This window comes from Saccopteryx bilineata, chromosome 3 (genome assembly GCF_036850765.1).
Source record: "Saccopteryx bilineata isolate mSacBil1 chromosome 3, mSacBil1_pri_phased_curated, whole genome shotgun sequence".
Lineage (NCBI taxonomy): Eukaryota > Metazoa > Chordata > Mammalia > Chiroptera > Emballonuridae > Saccopteryx > Saccopteryx bilineata.
This window is the reverse complement of record NC_089492.1, coordinates 226,630,275-226,653,399: the sequence shown is the minus strand read 5'-3', so window position 1 is coordinate 226,653,399 and position 23,125 is coordinate 226,630,275. Positions and strand designations below refer to the sequence as shown.

Genomic DNA, 23,125 nt, shown 5'->3' with positions numbered 1-23,125 from the left:
CCTTGGTGTCAAGAATTTAATTTAAAAAGAAGGAATGAAGGCATTTTAGTACCTACTTGGAGATTGAGATTGTTTGATGGCATAATTTTAGAAATAAGGTAATGTGCTGAATGGAGCTGAATTAGAAGTAGTACACACAGCAGTGCTTCTATACTAAATTAGCCTTATCTATAAAAAAAGAAGATGCAATGCTCTCAAATAACAGGCTGACTGATTCCCAATAGACAAGATCAAATCTAGTTATTTTACCGAGCTTAAGTCTAATACTGGAATTTCTCACAATATGAAGCAATGGTTCTCTTCTGAAGGTAAAGATGTTTGTAAGATATATACTATGTTTCTGTACTTATCCTTTCCTTCCTCTGGTGCTACTAAATCTCCATCATAGAAACTCTAACCTCTTTCCAATTCTAGGATCTAAAGTAGGAGCCAATATGCCTCTTCAGACCAATATTTAGAGTTCCTTATTGATTTACCTTTGCTGATAGCCTAATGCATAATCCTGCGAATTAGGTTTTAATCTTATTCTTGATCCTTCATCACTCTGTTATGCTTTGCAATGTTTCCCAGTTCTAACTCAACATCTTCCTTGTGCTATTTCCAAAGCCTCCATGCCTCCATTCTAGCAATCCAGTCTTTAGTATAAATGTTGTTCTTAAGACAATCCTTCAGCATAGGTCCTAGGCTTTGATACCCAATGACAGACAACATTAACACCAACTACCTCTCTCAAACTGACCCAATTTCAATGTTAATATATTTTTCATACCTTCCTCTTATGTGTACAGATGATTGCACAAATTGTAGAAATGATTGATTGACTGATACAGGCCACATAGACAGAGAATAGAGCTTACAACAGTCCCTGAATATGAAGGTACTTATCAGACTGACGACCCTTTGCTAGTTCCTATTGCTATAACCATTTCATTTCTTGTACTGCTCCCATCCAAATCTTACTTAGCCCAATCAATTTTGCTTCAATTAATATACCATTTCCTACTAATTCCAAGATAAAATGTATGTTAAAGTTCCAATTTGAGTGATAGTTTTAAAATGTAAATGTTATCAGAAGGTTAAGCTCAGTGGAAAGCATCTTGAAAAATGGGAGACATGAATTAGGCAGATATAAAAAGGTAGATAATACTTTGTTTACATTAGGAAAACATGAGTCAAACAGGTGAGAATGAACAAGGAAACTGAAGAGAAAGGTGAAGATACTGAACCAGCTGAAGTTTACTATTTATATTAGAATAATGAGAAAAACTTTAAAAAAGTAAATTAAAACAAAATTTCAAGAAACCCATAAATTACTGAAAACTACAGCTTCAAATATGCTCTTTCATCTAGACTAAAACCTTCCTACATTCTCTTGTCATCAGTCTATAATATTTCATTTTCTAGAAAACTTTAGACTGATGGGTAGAAGATTTCACCCTTCGCTCTCTCCTTTACATTATAAATAAAACAATTAAACAATTATCCTAATATCTGGTTGTCCATTATCCAATACAAATTTTGAATAACAAATGTAACTTGTTAATTCCAAATAATTTGTTATGCGTAACTGCACTATATTAAAATTCATAGACTTTTTCTCACCAAATAATCATATTATTCCCTCAAGTGAAAATTAATATGTCCTTTAACAGCCTTATCTAACTTCAGTTTCCACAATTCCTCTCACAAATCTCTCAGTATAGTTAGGATAATTCTCTTTCAATTTACACATATGACAAGCTAATTCTCACCTCCACAGATTTAGTCAGGAAGTTTTTAAAAAGTTGTATTTACCTTTGATCTTTTATTTTTTTGACATTCAATTTTTTGTATGTCTTACTACACATGTGGTGCTTAATTTCATAGACATATTGGTCATTATTCTACTACCACATCTAAACAAGAAATTCCTAAAGAGCAAAAAGTTCCACTCTTCTTGATTTTCCCATAATACAGTATGCTGAAGTAAAAAAATGCACTGAAGTTAGAGCATAAAACTTGAAATGTAAAACAAAGTTTCAACACTTATATATAAAAATATCTATATTTATACATATTTATATATAATCATATGTGAATATATATCTACACCTATTGCCTTAAAGTATACAAGTAAAGCTGACTTTGTGATGATAAAGGCCATGAAGTTTTCCCTGTAACATGTGGTCTATCAATGGTATCAATCAGTGGTCAATGGGTGGAAAAATCATCAAATGTCACCAAGGGCTTTGAACATTCTTCCAATTTGTCAACTCTCAGAAACTTTCCATGTCAGAAATTTACTACTCAGTCTTAAAATTGGAAAATCAATCTTAAAATGGCAAATTTCAAAAATTTGGAGATAAATATTATATTATTTGGACATGTGGGAGGAGTTTGCATGTTGATTAGTTTTGAGTATGAATATAATTATATAAAACAGATTTTAGATAATAGATTTAAATCTTAAGCATAACACAATAATAGAATTATACTATGAAAATTTTAAAATTACTGTATCTTTTCTCTTTAGTTACATTGTTTAAATAACAGAAAATATGCAATTTAAAAATGATTGTGAAGGTAAGCATACAGAATAATTGAATAGAATTTAGAAACCTGAAATAAGTTCTTATATATGGTAAAATGAGTTCTGATAAGGGCACTATGAAAATTCAATAAAAGTTTTTTTTTAAATGATGTTGAACAACTGGTTATCCACATACAAAAGAATGATGTTTAACTCCTATAACATACTATATAAAAATTAGCTCCAAATAAACCATAGGCCTAAATTTAAGAGCTAAAATTATAAGACTCTTAGAAAAAATAACATAGAAATAAATTTTTGAGACCTCAGTTTATACAATGATTTCTTAGATGCAACACAGAAAGTAAGTGGCCAAAAAAGAGATAAATTAGACCATCAAAATTTTAAAAATCTGTCAAAGACTACCATGAAGAAAGTGAAAACTCTACATAATAGGAAAAATATATATTCAAATCATATGTGATAAGGTTTTGCATCGAGAATATTTTTTACAACTCATCAATAAAATGACAAGCTTTTATAAAATAATCAAAAGGGTATGAATACACATTTCTCCAAAGAAGATAAACAAGTGCCAATGAATACCTGAAAAGACTCTCACATCATACTGACTAGGAAAATGAAGATCAAAACCACAATGCAGTGCTACTTCATATCCACTAGTATGACTATAATCAAAAGCAAACAATAACAAGTGTTGATGAGGATTTGAAAACATTGGAACTTTAAAAAAATTGATGATGAAAGTAGTGCAGCTGCTGTGGCAATTTAACAATTTCTGAAAAAATTAAACGTAGAGTTACTATGTCAAAGCAATTTTGTGTGTGTGTGACAGAGACACAGAGAGAAAGAGACAGAGAAAGGAACAGACAGGAAAGGGAGAGAGATGAGAAGCATTAATTCTTCGTTGTGGTACCTTAGTTGTTCATTGATTGCTTTCTCACATGTACCTTCATTGGGGGCTCCAGTCAAGCCAGTGATCTCTTGCTCAAGCCAGTGACCTTGGGTTCAAGTCAGCAAACTTGGGCTTCAAAGCCAGCAACCATAGGGGTCATATTTATGATCTCACGCTTAAGCAAGCGATCCCACACTCAAGCCAGCGAGCCCATGCTCAAGCCAGTGAGCCCCACTCAAGCCGTCAACCTTGGAGTTTTGAACCTGGGTCCTCTGCATACCAGTTGGACCCTCTATCCTCTGCACCATCCCCTGGTCAGGTTCAAAGTAATTCTATTAATAGGCATGCACTCAAGAAAACTGAAAAAATATAAGTCCACACAAGTATGTATTTGTACATGGATATTTAAAGCAGCTTAATAAATAATAGCCATAAATTGGAAGCAACTCAACTAATTAATTGATTAAAAATGTGATATATACATATAGTGAAATATTATTCAGCCATTAAAGTTAAGTACTGATGTATGTTACAGCATGGATGAATCTTGAAAACATATGCTAAGTGAAAGTTGCTACACTCAAAAGATCACATGGCCTGACCTGTGGTGGCGCAGTGGATAAAGCGTCAACCTGGAAATGCTGAGGTCGCCGGTTTGAAACCCTGGGCTTGCCTGGTCAAGGCACATATGGGAGTTGATGTTTCCAGCTCCTCCCCCCGTCTCTCTCTCCTCTCTGTCTCTCTCTCTCTCCTCTCTAAAATGAGTAAATAAAAAAAAAATTAAAAAAAAAACTAATGAAAAAAAAAGATCACACATAATATTATTCCATTTATATTAAATGCTCAGAATAGGCAAATTCATAAAGATAGGAAATAGATTTATGTCTGCCAGGCCTTTTAGAAAGTACTTACTGCTAATAGTTATAAGATTTGTTTTTAGCGTGATAAAATATTCTGGAATAAGACGGTGGTAATGATATCAGAAGTTTGTTAATATGGTATAAATCACAGAATCATATAATTAAAATAGATAAACTTTGTTTTATGCTGATTTTAGCTCAGTACATATGTTATAAAAATATTTTAAAGTTAACAATACAATTTCAGTAGTGCTTGTTAGAGTTATAATGAAATATCAAAGATGTGAAGTACCAAAAATAATTAAAATAATAAAGAGACCTGAAAAAAATTAAAAATTGTAGTGTATTAGAATTTAAGTTTTTAGAATCTATGCTTCATGCTAATTCAACAATGTAAACAAGAAGTCAAATAAACTTGCAATTTTTAGCAATTAATAAAATTAAAGCAGAAAATAACTAAAATATTCAAAATACCACATGTATCATTAACTATGAACCTTCCAGAACTTTCATTTAAACTTATTATTAGAATTTTAATATTCTATTTCTTATTGAATCTTTAATATCAATTATTTAGTGGTATCTATAGAGTCATAATGAATCCATTTCAAGCTAGATTACTTAAAACAGAAACAGAAACTGAAAAAAGCATTTTAAAAAACTGAGATAAAATGATATTAGAATTCAACTGCTAAAAAAATTTACTGACAATTATTAGGCTTATAGTCTCCAAAATTACAGATTTTGTTTACTGCTTCAAATCTCAAGAAGTAATGTACAGTATATAGACTATTCATGGTAGTAATAGGGAAAACAAACACCATGTAATATTGTTAACACAAAATTGATAATAAAGCCAACATAAAGTAGATGAGATTTAAGATTTAAAATACAAAGAAAAAGAAAAAGGACCATCATTAGGAGAAAAAAAACTGTACTAGTTCTTAAATAATGGCAAGAATATATGGAAAGTCATGACATCCACAGTCAGCAGTTCAAAAAGCCCAGATAAAAGATTTTGTTAAACGTCTTTGAAACAACAAGAAAGATTTATCCAGATAGCTAAATCTTCTCAGGTCAAAATTTAACAGAAGGTAAGATCCCAGAGTTGTAAGCACACCACTAAAAGCTTTTTTAGTCTTGAGAATATTTGCAGACCAAGAAGAAACAACTTATAAACTAAAGTGTAGCCTGGGTGACTCAGAAGTTCAGGAATCAAAAATCATAGGCCACGCCCAAAAAGACGATACTGTCCACATTCAACTGAGTACTGAAAGGGCTATCCATAGGATATAAGTGAACATCCCTAAAATAATATAAAACCTAAATAATCCATGAAAAACTCAAGTTTTAAAATTTCAGATGGCCTAATATTAGTGATGATCCCTAGTGTCTGGTAAGAGCAAATGAAAATACTATCCTAAAGAATCTTCATTCCAGGATTCAAAATTCTCACAAAAAATATTTCAAATACAGTGAGCAGTATACAAACCCTAAGTTACTGAAATTGACAGACTATAGTTATTATGATTACTATTTTTAAAGAAAGAAAAGACAAGTTTGCTATATGCACAGAAAAAAATAAGTAAAAAGCAGAATTTGGAAGATGAGATACAGCTAATAAGAGAATTAATGAAGTGGAGGTATAGCTAAATAACAATTTTGGAAAGCATCAAGGAGAATCCATAAAATGAAATATATAGAAGAAAAAGGAATAATCATAAAGAATTTGTAAGTTTATTAATAGTAAATAACAAGCATCCTGTCACAAGATTTTTGGCATCAGTGCAACTTAGTTTTGCTTTAACTGAATATATTAACAATTCAGATGGAAAGTTGTATATCACCTGATATATAGATATCAATTGTACTTCATAATATCATAATATTCTCTCTATTAAATACTTCTTTTCTTCACTTCAATATTTGCTCTGTAGCAAACACTGCTATATCTTCCTCAATATTGGTTCTCCTTAACTTTCACAATGAGATCCTTGACTGTTGTATGGGCACGTTACTGCACAAATTAAAACCTACATATTTCAGTCTCCTTTTAACTGAATAGAAAATGTGACTAAATTCTGGCCAAGATATATTATGAGGCACCATTTAGAAGCTTACTTAAAAGATTTCTACAAGTGTTCTCCCTTCCTCTAAGGACCATCATTTTGGATCTTAAAGTGATCTTTGATGGAAGTCATGCAAAGAGGACCATAAGATAAAAGGAGTATGAATCACTAAGTACTTCATGGAATACTGCCATCAACCTACGCTTGTATACTTCTAGAGTTTTATAAGAGAACAAGCTTACGCTGTAAATTGGTAGCATTTTGAACCTCTATTATTCAAAGCTGAATCTAATTAAAACTGACACTAATATGGTCACCGGAGTGGGATGCTACAAATAAAACAATGTGTAATACATGGCACTTATTGCCAAATATTGGATGACAGGTGGTAAGGACTCAGCTGAAGACGTGGTGACCCTTGTTACTATGGCCTCAAAATATTTTCACTTTGAAGGGCAGACTACATGCTGACTAAGGCTATGATGTTAGAAGAAATTGTATCAAAAAATCTGAATTTAAGTGTTAGATGTCATCTGCTGCTTTAAGTCTTATGAGAAAAATAAATCTAGCTATAGCTAACCAGCATGACATCAGAGATTAAAATAAAATACAGGCAATAGAAGGCAGGCACTCTCATCTGAAATATGCAATATAAAGTGAGATTCTATTAATTGAAGTTGGATGGATGAATATATTAACAGTGTTACTCCTCAAAATAAAATAGTTTCAACAGGACACTTCAAATGGAAATAATATTGACATCAAGGTGTAACTGTCTGTAGGCAAAGACAAGATTAAGGATTTTGCTTGGTTTCAAATGTTGCTTATCCATATCTATGGAGCTAAGCATAATAAAAAATATTAGTTTGTTGAGGTTTTTGTTTTGTTTTTTTTTAGTTTAGTGAGAGGAGGGGAGACAGAGAGACATACTGCGCAGTCACCTTGACTGGGATTCACCCAGCAAGCCCACTAGAGGGTGATGCTTTTCCCATCTGAGGCCTTTGCTGCATTGCAACCCAAGCCATTTCTTAGTGCCTGAAGTGGAGGCCATGGAGCCATCCTCAGTGAGCCAATTGACACATCGCTGCAGGGGGAAAGAGAGAAAGAGAGAGATGAGAGAGAGAGAGAAGGGAAAGGGGTGGAGAAGCAGATGGTCACTTCTCCTGTGTGCCCTGGTGGAGAATAGAACCCAGGACCTCAACATGCCAGGCTGACGCTCTACCACTGAGCCAATCTGCCAGGGCAATGTCACAGTTTTATTGTTTTTCCCAGACAGGAGATACCAAGATAGAATTAAGTGTATGAAAGGTTTATTGGAAAATAATACCCATTTTAAAAAAATGGAGAAAGAAGATTAAGCAGAAAAAGCCAAAGTTTTTGCCAATCACCCAGGAACCCTGGAGCAGTCTGTTTTCCTGAAAGTCCCAAACAAAACAGAAATGGCCAGGTCCTTCTAACACCACCTTACTCAACTGGCTGGAGGATGCCTAGAGGGTGTGACCTCAACTTGAAAGCAGAAGTGGACGCTAAAAAACTAAGAGTTAAAGGTGTCAGCTAACAGCACTACTTGCATCTGAGCAGCTACAAATGGTATCTAATATTATCCTTGTATGCATCTGTTTTAGGCTTATTCATCTACATTCAAGTATTCTCCATTTAAAGGAACAATTCTTATTTTGTTTATACTGCCAGTAGGGAGCAGATGACCTAAAACTTAGAAAGCGCATAATAAATACCTGCAAAACTTTATCAGATGGCTAAATTTAGCCCTTTATGTGTTGCTGAGGTTATTAAGCAATAGCTTCAGTTATAAGCCATCATCATCATTGCTTCTTTAGACTGCCCAACAAGGCTAAATTAAACATAAATTAAATTACCCTTAGCCTCTGGTAGCCCTAGTATCTGCCCTTATAAACTTTTCTGATAAATATTTTATATTTCTACCTGGCACTAAAAGCTACTATTTCCCAAAAGTCTTAATATTTAGGACAACTCCAATTTCTTTCATCAGACCCATTAGGTCAGTGGTCCCCAACTACGGCCCGCGGCCGCATGCGGCCCCCTGCAGCCATTTATCCAGCCCCCGCCGAACTTCCAGAAGGGGCACCTCTTTCATTGGTGGTCAGTGAGAGGAGCATAGTTCCCATTGAAATACTGGTCAGTTTGTTGATTTAAATTTACTTGTTCTTTATTTTAAATATTGTATTTGTTCCCGTTTTGTTTTTTTACTTTAAAATAAGACATGTGCAGTGTGCATAGGGATTTGTTCATAGTTTTTTTTATAGTTCGGCCCTCCAATGGTCTGAGGGACAGTGAACTGGCCCCCTGTGTAAAAAGTTTGGGGACCCCTGTATTAGATGTAGAAAACTGACTAACCAATATTTGAATTTATATACTCCTTGAAATTTCATATTTTTATATAATCAGTCACTACTCAGTGAGTTTTTTCAAGTTCTTTCTCTTCTCCTCCAAGTTTTAGCATAAAATTTGCTTGATTTCAATTTTTAAGTCCTTGGAATCTGTTACAGTGCTAGAATGCATTCTAAGTATTCAAAAATATTCATTTGAAATTAACTATACTGTTGATGAGGCCTCAAAATGACTGTTAGACAACAGCAAAAGACAATTTTTAGAGAAAATATAGCACGTCATTACAAAGCTTCTCTCTTAGAATTATATAAGCTAAAACAATGCCCAGGAAGCTTTTTGGTAATAAAGTTCAGTTTCATACAGAAGCACCCTCATTTCACAAAACAATTAAATTTTAAAAATTAAAATACCTCTCCATAAGTTTCTTCTTAACATCTCACATAGTGAAATTGTGTGACTCATTTCACATCTCCTAAATTTGATATCAGATCAATGTTCTCAATATTGTCTTAGTATCATTTACTGTTAAACTAGACAAATTAAGAGGGCAAACATAGATTCAATATTTTGTGGCTTGCAATATTATGGAGCTGATTATTCTTTCCCCTCTCTTCAAATTTACCTGAATTTAAAGTAGGTACAAAAAACCCCTCAAATGTGATTTGTTACCTGAATGAAAAAATTAGGTTAATCTTGCCCTACCATGAAAGTTGTGCTCTGCACAACTCCAGGGAATGTCTTCCACATAGACTGTGATGGAAATGCACTTGTGCACTGTGTAATTCAGTGTCCCTGAATAAGTGAATCTTTCCCCTTCCTCTCCTTCTCACATAGGCCATTTTTAGAATAGTAAAAGGAAAACTAAATGTCAACAAAAAAAGGTAAACATTTAAAAACATATTTAACATCTCATGTTATTAGGGATTGCAGATCAAAGCAACAATGAGATATTTTACACACCTATTAGACTGGCCAAATTCCAGAACACTGATAGTGGAAAATGTCAGTGAGGATGTAGAGCAATAGCAACTTTCATTCAAAGCTTGTGGTACAGCAACTCTAGGAGTTAGTTTGGCAATTTATTTTTTATAAAACCAAATAGGTTCCTGTGTATTTACCCCCCAAATTGGAAATTTATATTCTCAGAAAATTCTTCACATACATGTGTACTGTAATTTTATTCAGAATTGCCAAAACTTGGAAGTAAGTGAGCTGTCCTACAATAGGTGGATGAATAAATAAACTGTAGCACATCCAAACAATGAAATATAATTTAGTGATAAAAATGAGCTGCTAAGCCATGAAAGAACATGGAGAAAACTTAAATACACATTACTAAGTGAGAAAGCCAATCTGAAAAGACTCCTTATAATGTGATTGCAACTATATGACATTCTAGAAAAGGAAAAACTTGGAGACAGCAAAAGATTATTGGTTGCTAAGGGTTGGGGAAGGAAAAGATGAAAATGCAGAGCATAGAGGACTTTCAAACAAGGAAAGTACTCTGTATGACACTCTCTAATAGTTGATACATGTCATTATATATTTGTCAAAACCCATAGAATGTACAACACCAAGAGTATATCCTAATGTAAACTATGGAGTTTGGGAGATAATAGTGTGCTAATTCAAGTTAATGGATTATGACAAATGCACCACTGCAGGAAAGGATGTGAATGTGTGGCGACAGAGGACAGGGGAAATCTGTACTCTCCACTAATTTTTCTATGAACCTCAAAGTACTCTAAAAAAAATAAAATAAAAAAAATAATAATAATAATAATAATGTTCATGCCTGACCAAGCAGTGGTGCAGTGGATAGAGCATCTGACTAAGATGAGGAGGACCCAAGTTCAAGACCCCGAGGTTGCCAGCTCACCAGTTTGGACCCAAGGTCGCTGGCTCGAGCAAGGGGTTACTCGGTCTGCTATAGCCCCATGGTCAAGGCACATATGAGAAAGCAATCAATGAACAACTAAGGTGTCGCAATGAAAAACTAATGATTGATGCTTCTCTTCTTTCTTTGTTCCTGTCTGTCTGTCTGTCCCTATCTATCCCTCTCTCTGACTCCCTCTCTGTCTCTGTCAAAAAAATAAATAATAATAATGTTCATTAACTATAAAAAATAGAACTATGTGAAATATGATACAAAATAGAGGTTTCTGAATACAAGATTTCTATATTCATATATAATGGAGGTATACTCTTTTTATACACAAAATATTTTTTGTTTTACTATGCAAATTAAACATGATTTCTAAGTATACAAAAAGAAAAACTATCAGAAGAAAGGAAAAATTACCTAATATTCTGACACTTAAATAGCCACTATTAATATAACAATGATTTATCTATTTTTCATGCATATGTAGTAAAATTAAAAAGTTAGGTTATATTTTAAAGCTTTATTAAAATTACAGTATAATAAAAGATAAGCTGTTCATCAGGTTTAAAAAGTAAATCTATAAACCTTCAGGAAAATATACTTAATAATAATTATGGAAAGGGTTCACAGTAGGATTGTATTTGAGAACATTTTGTTCTATTCTGTTTTACAGAAACATGGCATGTTTTTAGTAAGAGAAAAATTAAACATTGGAAGGAAAAAAATCAATAAAATAGTCTAGAATTCAACCAAATCAGCAGTGCTAAAGCAAATCTTACTTTAGTATAGATGGTGATCATATTAGATTATATCCTGGGTTTCCAGGAACTGAGCAATGCCATAAAGGACTGCAAGATGTAAAGATTCAATGTGGGCCCTGGCCGGTTGGCTCAGCGGTAGAGCGTCGGCCTAGCGTGCGGAGGACCCGGGTTCGATTCCCGGCCAGGGCACACAGGAGAAGCGCCCATTTGCTTCTCCACCCCTCCGCCGGGCTTTCCTCTCTGTCTCTCTCGTCCCCTCCTGCAGCCAAGGCTCCATTGGAGCAAAGATGGCCCGGGCGCTGGGGATGGCTCTGTGGCCTCTGCCCCAGGCGCTAGAGTGGCTCTGGTCGCAACATGGCGACGCCCAGGATGGGCAGAGCATCGCCCCCTGGTGGGCAGAGCGTCGCCCCTAGTGGGCGTGCCGGGTGGATCCCGGTCGGGCGCATGCGGGAGTCTGTCTGACTGTCTCTCCCTGTTTCCAGCTTCAGAAAAATGAAAGAAAAAAATAAATAAATAAAAAAAAAAAAAAAAAGATTCAATGTGGAGATACTGCCAAGAAAGAGACTCCTTCCACAGATACTGCATTGTATTGCTCTATTGATCACTTTCTTCATTTTGCTGATAAGTAGGGAGAACATGTACCTGCCCCAGAAGTGTCAAGTCAAAGGATGTATTATAATAAAATACAAATTTCACCAAAACTTGATCTAATTACCACCACAATTGCATATTTATGTCAGCCTATTCTGCAAGAGGAGCAAGCATCCTCTGACCAATAACTGTAAACCATGCACAAATAATGTTCCTAGAAATTATTTACAGAACCTTAATTTCTTCTATTCTAAGCAAGTTTTTAACATTCCTTCTTTTTGGCTCCTGACTTTTGGTTCTGTATCTCTTTTAAAGTTTACTATTTTCTCATAAACTCTGGGTATTCATATGAACTTCAGGCTTTTCAGCACAACATTTCCTCAATGAATCCAATTTGAACTTACACCTCTGGCTGTATTCATGAATACAGGACATTTTAAGTCCTTTGGACAAAACACATTTCATCCAAAAACAGAAGCAGATTCTTCTACTAATTACTTTTAATATATACTGAAACCTGAACTCCATTCCTGACTAATCCTTTTCATTACCTTGCTAAGGATATCTTGCTCTCTTTTTTAAATAAATTTCTAATATTAAATGCCAATATTTTTCACCTCCTCCCTTTTACCTACTCTCTCTTTCAATGTTTCTCAGATCATAGGTTCTTTTACACACTATGTGGTATCAATTGTATCACTATAGCTTTTAATGAACCAAGTCACTAAAGACAAGATAATATGAGTAGTAAAAACAGTAAAAAAAAATAGTATATATCAGCTAAGTGAGCTGAAGAGGAGAGTACAAATAAAGCCAGTAGAAAATGAAACAATTTTATACAGAGTATTCAGAGATGAAACTTACAATTAAAATTCATTTCAATTACTTTATGAAATTGAGCTAAAGATAACTTCTATATACTCTACAAATGGTAGCTATAAACAAAAACACATAGGACATTGTATGTATTTTATTATTTGAATAAATAGCTACTAATGAAAATGCCATTAATAATGATGTAGTTAGCAGAATTATCAATAACATCAAAAACCTTTAGAGAACTTATAATGAAATATTTTACGAAAAGATATATAACATTCAAAATACTTCTAAATTTCAATATACAATGACATATTTTATGCAACTGCCTAGATATTAAATAACATTTGTAATATGAATATTTTATTCCTATTGATACACATAATAGTCACTTGCCATAACATAACCTATATCCAAATATATGGATATATAAGTATATAGATATGTGTATATATATAAATATGTATATATAAGCACTTTTAAATGTGCACATATATATCTAAGTTGGTTGTCAGCTATCAAAATTGGTTAACAGTATACAGTATTCAGTGAAAGCCTTCTCAGTATAAAGCATATAAAAAGTAACTGACACGCCTAAAATCAGTGAGTTTATATTCTACATAGGGGACCAAAAAGACATTTACATGAACTTTACAGTTTTATAAGAGCATACTAGCATCTGGGGCAAATTGATACATTGGCACTGAGTGCACATGAAGAATGTTTTGAGTAGGATACCTTCAATTTTAAACCTATGATTTTACTCAGTGGATGCTTGGTAAGATTTAAGGGCTTGAAGATATTTCTGTGCTATGTTTAGAATACAATGTCCTGAATTACATTGAATCATCAGACAGATGACAGTCTAGACTTTTTGTTTTGACCCTTCTATATTATGTTAATATATTAGAAATATTTGTTTCAGGCTATTCAGAAACAGATCCACATATGAAAGAGTTTAATTATCACAAACACAGTGCTTTACAAATTTTAAATAGTTCACTCTTGTTAATTATATGACAATACCATCTTCATTTCTACTATTACCTAATGTCCAAATCGAAACAAAAAGTAGGAACTGGTGTCAAGAGACCTGAAGATAAGTCTAGCAATGTTACTTAACTGTGTGGCTTTGGTAAGTTAACTAACTCATTTTAGCTACTGTTTCCTCTTTTTATAAAAATGAGATAAAAATACCTATCTTACACTGTTGTGGAAAATAAATTACATATCACATGTGAAATATCTAGCGTGTTGCTGGGTACACAGTAGGCACTCAATAAATATGCTGCTTTTTTACTTCCATTGTGTCTTTAATGCAGTACATAATTAGCATAAAATAATAAATGAATATTATGCTGTATGTAGAATTGTCAGCCTTTAATAAACTAAATATTTCTTTATGTTTTTATCTACAAAGAATTAATTTTATATTACTATTAATATCCAATTATAATAATTAATAAGAGAAATACAAATAAATATAAATTATAAAATGGTTGTGGTAAGAGTAATTAATACATCACAGAAATTATATTTATACCACATTACTGTATGATTTTTCTCACATCTAGTAAATCACAAGCAGAATATCAACAATATAATAAGAGATTTTTTAAAAGTTGAAGAAATATCAATATTACAAAAATTACAGTATCTTAAATTAAAATATTCAAAAAATGTAATAAACTTTTTATACTTACATGTTTCCTTCGTGTAATCTTCCCTGTTATATTTGTTTCAGGCTTAAAAATTAGATCCCTAAAAATCTTATCATCATATCTTTTGGGCTTGTAAATCCATTTTGTTTCACATTCACTAATAAATTTTTTTTGATGTTTTTTATATAAAAACAAAGAGCTGAATAAAAAGGGGGAAAGCAGTTATTTAGTATTTTGACAAAAAAAGAGTAAAAATATTATATAGTATTTGGTGATAAATTTAGTGTAATATCTGTTTTATATTAATACTATTTAACTATTTAGGCTCAAAGATTTATTCATCAACATTCATCAAGAGATAAATAAGTGCTGAGATATCTGTGGTGATAGGAATCTACAAACACTTTTATTCCCATATCTGACTATGCATTTTATCATATAATGGTAGAAAGAACATACTTTATATGAAATAAGAAAGTTCTTCATGTTGAAAGCAAGTAACTTCAAACACTAATTGGATCCAAAGAAAAAAACAAAGTATACTGGGAAAGAAAATTTTATAATTATAACACAATATAAATTCATATTTTGACTTCTTTCTGCTCTTTAAAAGCAATTGTATAATACAATATGTATAAAATCATATTGTTGAGTCTAAAACATAAATAAATGTAATATATTTGACAACAGCACAAGATGGCAGGTGGGAGCAAAGCTGTTTTGGAGGAATGCAATGACACCATATGGTAACTGGAATCCAGGGATAAAAATGAAGAGAACTAGAAATGTGATAAATTGGACTGTTAATATGACAAATTCAATGAATACATACTTGCTCTTCTCCTAGCTCCTTTAAAGGACATAACAGTTTATAAAGTGATAATTGTAATAATATACTGTTGGGTTTGTAACACATATAGTTTTCATATGTATAACATTAACAGCATAAAAAGGAGGAAGAGAGAATAAACATATATAAAAATAATATTTTTATATCTCACTAGATATGTCACTATAAATCAGAAGTAAACAAAATAGATAGTTTAAGTCTGAGGAAAACACAGCAGGACAATAATTAAAATATACAATTTAAACATCATTAAAAGTATGTAGGACCCTGGCCAGTTGGCTCAGTGGTAGAGTGTCGGCCTGGCATGCAAGAGTCCTGGGTTCAATTCCTGGCCAGAGCACAAAGAAGAAGCACCCATCTGCTTCTCCACCCCTCCCGCTCTCCTTCCTCTCTGTCTCTCTCTTCCCCTCCCACAGCCAAGGCTCCATTGGAGCAAGGATGGCCCGGGTGCTGAGGATGGCTCTGTGGCCTCTGCCTCGGGCACTGGAATGGTTCTGGTTGCAGCAGAGTGATGCCCCAGATGGGCAGAGCATCACCCCCTGGTGGGTGTGCCGGGTGGATCCTGGTCGGGCGCATGCGGGAGTCTGTCTGACTGCCTCCCCGTTTCCAACTTCAGAAAAATACAAAAAAAAAAAGTATGTAAATGTTGCACTGTAAAATAATCACTTAATGCAAAAAAATAGATCTGGAACTAGAAAGGTGATAAATTGGGGATAAAAGAGGAAAAAGTAAAACAAGAAGATATGAGGTGACGTCAGAGAAATGGCGCCGTGAGGAGCGATACTGATAAATCTCCCCAAAATTTCAACAAGTTCTTCAACCAGAGACAGAAAATCTATCCTTGGAGTGTCTAGAAGTCCCACACACTGAACATGAAGGTATGATTGAGCGAAAAATTGAGTAAATATATAATCAACCCCAAAGGAAATAAGATGGAGAAAGAAACACTCCACTTTCCTCACTAACCTGGCAAGGGCTGCTTTCACTTGGAACTGAGATAATAGGAGCTAAGGCGGGCAAAGTGGTGGAGAGAGCCAGGCTGCAGCACAGACGTCCAAGCCAGGCTGTGGCACAGACGTCCAAGCTGAGGAAAGACTGTGCCTGTGGCGATCCAGCAAACACAAGCTAAAACCTGCACCAAACCCTAACAAAGACAGGTGAGTGGTAGCAGCCATTAGCCCCGATATCCTGGTTGGTGAGCACAAATAGTGTTCGAGAGGTTCCTCCTAGTGCTCCGGGAGTGGGCGCCTGTGTTACCAGACAGAGGGGCAGAGTCAGAGGCCTTTGTGTGGGCTGTGACCAGAGTCCCTGCACCCTGAACAGTGGCACGCGGGGAGTGTGTGAAAGTGAATGTCTCTACACCTGAACTTCTCCGGGCAGGCGGGGTGCCTCATCCAGGTCGAGTGGCCGCCTCCCCAATATCCTGGTTGGCGAGCACGGGTAGTGTGCAAGAGGTTCCTCCTAGTGCCCCGGGAGTGGGCACCTGTGTTCCCAGACAGAGGGGAAGATTCAGAGGCCTTTGAGTGGGCTGTGACCAGAGTCTCGGTGTGGTTCCTGCACCCTGAATACCGGTGTGCGGGGAGTGCGCAAAAGCAAAGTTACCTATGCCCGAACTTCTCCGGGCAGGTGGGGCACCTCATCCAGCCATACAAGCTAACAGACCTAGGAAGGATTAGCTTAACCCACAGTCTGCTTACCTCCCAACTGACCTATGCAGCTCTGACAAGGTCTCTCTCAGTTCAGCGATCTATGACAGAGGCCTGATATTTTTTAGTGCCTCTTGCTATGCACGTAGGGGAGAGGGCAATTTCTGATTGGCAGAGCTTTTATACTCAGGGCTATACATTAAAAAGAGGGATTTGGCAGCTTGTAAGACCTCCTGTTTTGCAAACAGCAACTAGGACATCTTCTACTCAGCTAAAACAGGTTACAAAGTACAAAAAGCCTGGGGAGAGTGGTCCCACAGAGTGCTGAGGCATACTGGACATGCCTGGAGGTGCATAGAAAGGCACCTTGAAAGCAATTGGCTCCCAACCCTGCCTGATTATGCTAACGGCTTTGACTGACAAAGCCTTACCCAGAGCCCTGCGCTGAGTGGGGATAGAGTGGGGAGTTGCCAGTTCTTTGAGCATCTTACTCTCCAGGCAGAGGCAGCAGCAACCCCATAGCTGGATCATCAGGCTACTAATTCAGGAAGGAAAGACTAGGAGAGAGGCTCCAGGATAATGGACTCTCTCATTGTCAGAGCCTACAAATGCTAACAAGCCTCGACTGCCAATGAGACTGAAGCTTAGTATATGACATCACCATAGAGACTTATCAACTGCAAACCTCTACCTAAGCGTGCCACAGGGGCAGAGCCTGGGTACAGAGTCACCAACCAGAAAGAGGAAGAGGAAAGAAAAAGCAAAAAGATAACCTCTCAAAATCAAGAAAAATCCACAGACTTTATAACCTTTTCCATTTTTTTTTGTTTGTTTGTTTCTTTCATCTTCTTGTCTTGATTATTTTCTTCTTCTTCCACTTTGGTCATTTTATTCTCTGCCCATCTTTTTCAATTCCTCTTCTTGAACTACACTACCCATAAGTGTTACATTTCCCATTTTCTTTCTTTTCTTCTTCCTTTCTTTCTATGAGGATTGTACTCCAAAACCCTTAACTCTTTCTCTCCTTTTGTTCTTTTTTCTTCTTTTTGTTTTTTCCTCTTTCTTTTTTTCTCTCTCTATATTAGTTTCTTCTTTTCTCCTTTACTTTTTCTCTCATTCAATCCTCAATCATGAACAAATTATTTTATTTGGGACCCAAATTTTTCTTTGTGGCACTTTGGGTGCTTTTTACTTCACTTTTTAATTCATTAGTAGTGCTCTCAACCCTGGCTCTTCATTTTATCTAGTTTTTGCTCCATTTAATACAATAGTAATTTTTAATTTTTTTCCCATTTTTCCTGTTTCCCTTTTATCCCTCTCATTATATCTCTTAGTCGACCATCACTTACAAGCAAATCATTTTATTCTAGACCCAAATTTTTTCCTTTTTTGGATTTTGTGGGTCCATACCTCCTTTTTGCCCCTTTATCACTTCTCTTTAACTCAGGCCCTCCATTATAGGTAGTTTTTGTTCTATTTAGCAAAATATAATTCACACTTCATCACAATTTTTTCTCAAGAAGGAGGGGAGAGGAGAGGAGAAAAATAGGGAAATAATAAATTTTCATTTTTTTTTACTTTTTATTCTTTATTAATTCTCATTAGTACTATAAAATAAACCACGCTAAGATGCCATTAAGGAAAAGGAAATCGAATATCATGGATACAAAAGACAGAGATGTAGCACAGATAGATGAGGAAAAATCTATGGAGAAAACATTTAATATATTGGAAATTTTGGAGCTAAATGACAGAGAATTTAAAATAGAAATCCTAAAAATACTAAGAGATATACAAGAAAACAGAAAGGCAATTTAGGGAGCTCAGAAAACAACTCAACGAACACAAAGAATATATTACCAAGAAAATTGAAACTATAAAAACAAATCAAACAGAGATGAAAAACTCAATTCACAAACTGAAAAATGAGGTAACAAGCTTAGCTAATAGAACAGGTCAGATAGAAGGTAGAATTAGTGAAATAGAAGACAAGCAACTTGAGGCACAACAGAGAGAAGAAGAAAGAGACTCAAAAATTAAAGAGAATGAGAAAGCCCTACAGGAATTATCTGACTCCATCAAAAAGACTAACATAAGAATAATAAGTATATCAGGGGGAGAAGAGAGTGAAAATGGAATGGAGAACATATTCAAACAAATAACAGATGAGAACTTCCCAAGCCTGTGGAAAGAACTAAAGCCTCAAATTCAAGAAGCAAACAGAATTCTGAGTTTTCTTAATCCCAACAAACCTACTCCAAGGCACATCAAAATGAAATTGGCACAAACCAATGGCAAAGAAAAAATTCTCAAGGCAGACAGGGAAAAGAAGAATACAACATATAAAGGAAGGCCCATTAGATTATCATTGAATTTCTTAGCAGAAACTCTACAAGCTAGAAGAGAGTGGACCCCAATATTTAAAGTCCTGAAAGAGAGGAACTTTCAGCCAAGAACAATATACCCATCAAAGCTATCCTTCAAACATGAAGGAGAAATAAAAACATTCACAGATACAGAAAAGATGAGGGAATTTATCATCAGAAAATCCCCATTTCAGGAATTACTAAAGGGGCTTTTCCAACCAGAGCCAAAGAACAAAACAAAACAAAACCACAAGTGAAAGCTCCACCAAGAACACAATAAAACCACATTTAAACTGTGACAACAAATACAAAAAAAGGGGGGGGGGGAAAGAGGACGGAGATTAACAGTAGCAAAGGACAATGGAGTGCAGAAGTACTCATAAGATAGTCTACTATAATGAACATGGTAGGAATGCTTTTCTTTACTTAATGGTAACCACCTTTGAAAAAACCACCACAGAAGCACATGACTTAAAAAAATAACAACATAGAAAAGAAGTACGGAATACAACCAAACAAAAACAAAGAATAGAAAAACAAAAGAGAAGAATCAAACAAGTTACAAAACTAACAGAAAGCAATTTATAAAATGGCAATAGGGAACCCAAAATGTCAATAATTACACTAAATGTAAATGGATTAAACTCACCAATATCAAGACACAGAGTAGCAGAATGGATTAAAAAAGAAAATCCAACTGTATGCTGCCTACAAGAAACACATCTAAGCAACAAGGATAAAAAAAAATCCAAGTAAAAGGCTGGAAAACAATACTCCAAGCAAATAACATCCAAAAAGAAGCAGGCATAGCAATACTTATATATTTTTAAAGGTTTTATTTATTCATTTTAGAGAAGGGGGAGGAGCAGGATGCATCAACTCCCATATGTGCCTTGACTAGGCAAGCCCAGGGTTTCGAACCAGCGACCTCAGCATTCCAGGTCAATGCTTTATCCACTGTGCCACCACAGGTCAGGTGCAATACTCATATTTAATAATGCTGACTACAAGAGAGCAAAAGTACTCAGAGACAAAAATGGTCATTTCATAATGATTAAGGGCACACTGAATCAAGAAGACATAACAATTCTTAATATAAATGCACCACACCAAGCAGCACCAAAATATATAAGACAGCTACTTATTGAACTTAAAACAAAAACTGACAAAAATAACAATCATACTTGGAGACCTCAATACACCGCTGACAGCTCTAGATCATTCATTCAAACAGAAAATCAATGAAGATATATTGGCCTTAAACTAAATACTAGAGCACCTGGATATGATGAATGCACAGGGCATTTCATCCCAAAGTGACAGAGTATACATTTTTCTCTAGTGTACATGGAACATTCTCAAGAATTGACCATATGTTGGGCCACAAAAATAACATCAGCAAATTTGAAAAAAATCAAAGTTGTACCAAGCATATTTTCTGATCATAAAGCTTTAAAACTAAAATTCAATTGAAAAAAAAGAGGAAAAAACCCCCACAAAAATGTGGAAACTAAACAACATACTTTAAAAAATGAATGGGTCAAAGAAGAAATAAGCACAGAAATCAAAAGATATATACAGACAAATGAAAATGACAATACGACATATCAGAATCTCTGGGATGCAGCAAAAGCAGTGATAAGAGAAAAGTTCATATCACTTCAGGCCTATATGAAAAAACAAGAGAGAGCCCAAGTGAACCACTTAACTTCACACCTTAAGGAACTAGAAAAAGAAAAACAAAGACAACCCAAAACCAGCCAAAGAAAGGAGATAATAAAAATCAGAGCAGAAATAAGTGAAATAGAGAACAGAAAAACTATAGAAAAAATTAATCGAACCAGGAGCTGATTCTTTGAAAAGATCAACAAAATTAACACACCCTTGGCAAGACTCACCAAGGAAAAAAGAGGAAGGACTCATATAAATAAAATCCAAAATAAAAAAAGGAAAAATCACCACAGATATCATAGATATACAAAGAATTATTGTAGAATACTATGAAAAACTTTATGCCACTAAATTCAACAATCTAGAAGAAATGGATAAATTCCTAGAACAATACAACCTTCCTAGACTGAGTCAAGAAGCAGAAAACCTAAACAGACCAATTAGCAGGGAAGAAATAGAAAAACTATTAAAAACTTCCCAAAAATAAAAGTCCAGGCCCAGATGGTTATACTAGTGAATTCTATCAAACATTCAAAGAAGACTTGGTTCCTATTCTACTCAAAGTCTTTCAAAAAATTGAAGAAGAAGCAATACTTCCAAACACATTTTATGAGGCCAACATAACCCTCATACTGAAAACTGGCAAGGACTGCACAAAAAAAGAAAACTACAGACCAATATCTCTAAAGAATAAAGATGCTAAAATACTAAACAAAATACTGGCAAATAGAATACAACAACACATTAAAAAAATAATTCATCATGATCAAGTGGGATTCATCCCAGAATCACAAGAATGGTTCAACATACGTAAAACGGTTAACGTAATAAACCATATCAAAACAAAGAACAAAACCCACATGATCTTATCAAGAGATGCAGAAAAGGCTTTCGATAAAATACAACACAATTTTATGTTTAAGACACTCAACAAATGGGGATAGAAGGAAAATATCTCAACATGATTAAGGCCATATACGATAAACCATCAGCTAACATCATATTGAATAGCATAAAACTGAAGACTTTCCCCCTTAAATCAGGAACAAGACAGGGTTGTCCACTCTCTCCACTCTTATTTAATGTGGTGCTAGATGTTTTAGCCCAAGCAATCAGACAAGATAAAGAAATAAAAGGCATCCATATTGGAAAAGAAGAAGTAAAAGTATAGCTTTTTACAGATGATATGATCTTATACATCGAAAACTTCAAAGACTCCACAAAAAGATTACTAGAAACAATAAGCCAATACAGTAAGGTCGCAGGATACAAAATTAACATACAGAAGTCCATAGCCTTTCTATATGCCAACAATGAAACATTAGAAAAAAAACTCAAAAAAATAATGCCCTTCACAATTGCAACAAAAAAAATAAAATACCTAGGAATAAACATAACAAAGAATGTAAAGGACCTATATAATGAAAACTACAAAGCATTGTTAAGGGAAATTGAAAAAAATACAATGAGATGGGAAAATATTCCTTGTTCTTGAATAGGAAGAATAAATATAATCAAAATGGCCATATTACCCAAAGCAATATAAAATTTAATGCAATTCCCATCAAAATTCCAATGACATTTTTTTAAAAAATGGAACAAAAAATCATCAGATTTATATGGAACTATAAAATACCCCAAATAGCCAAAGCAATCCTAAAGAAAAAGAATGAAGCTGAGGGCATTATAATACCTGACTTCAAACTCTATTATAGAGCCACGACAATAAAACAGCATGGTATTGGCAGAAAAATAAACACTCAGACCAATGGAACAGAAGAGAAAGTCCAGAAATAAAACCACATATATATGGTCAAATAATTTTTAATAAAAGGGCCAACAACACACAATGGAGAAAAGAAAGCCTGTTCAACAAATGGTGCTGGGAAAACTGGAAAACTACATGCAAAGAATGAAACTCGACCATAGTTTGTCCCCTTGTACTAAAAGTAATTCAAAATGGATCAAAGACCTAAATATAAGACCTGAAACAATAAAGTACATAGAAGAAGACATAGGTTCTAAACACATGGGCCTTGGTTTTAAAGAGCATTTTATGAATTTGACTCCAAAGGCAAGGGAAGTGAAGGCAAAAATACATGAATGGGACTACATCAGACTAAGATGTTTTTTCCCAGCAAGAGAAACTGA

At 34.5% G+C, this 23,125-nt stretch overlaps 1 protein-coding gene across 1 annotated transcript in view; it reads right to left on the bottom strand.

Moving 5' to 3' along the window:
- The window catches only part of LRRIQ3 (leucine rich repeats and IQ motif containing 3), a 176,255-nt gene that overhangs the window by 95,289 nt on the left and 57,841 nt on the right, over positions 1 to 23,125 (bottom strand). The window contains exon 4 of the mRNA XM_066264975.1: positions 14,484 to 14,640. Coding sequence (XP_066121072.1) covers positions 14,484 to 14,640 — 157 coding nt within the window. The remainder of the gene's footprint in view (positions 1 to 14,483; positions 14,641 to 23,125) is intronic.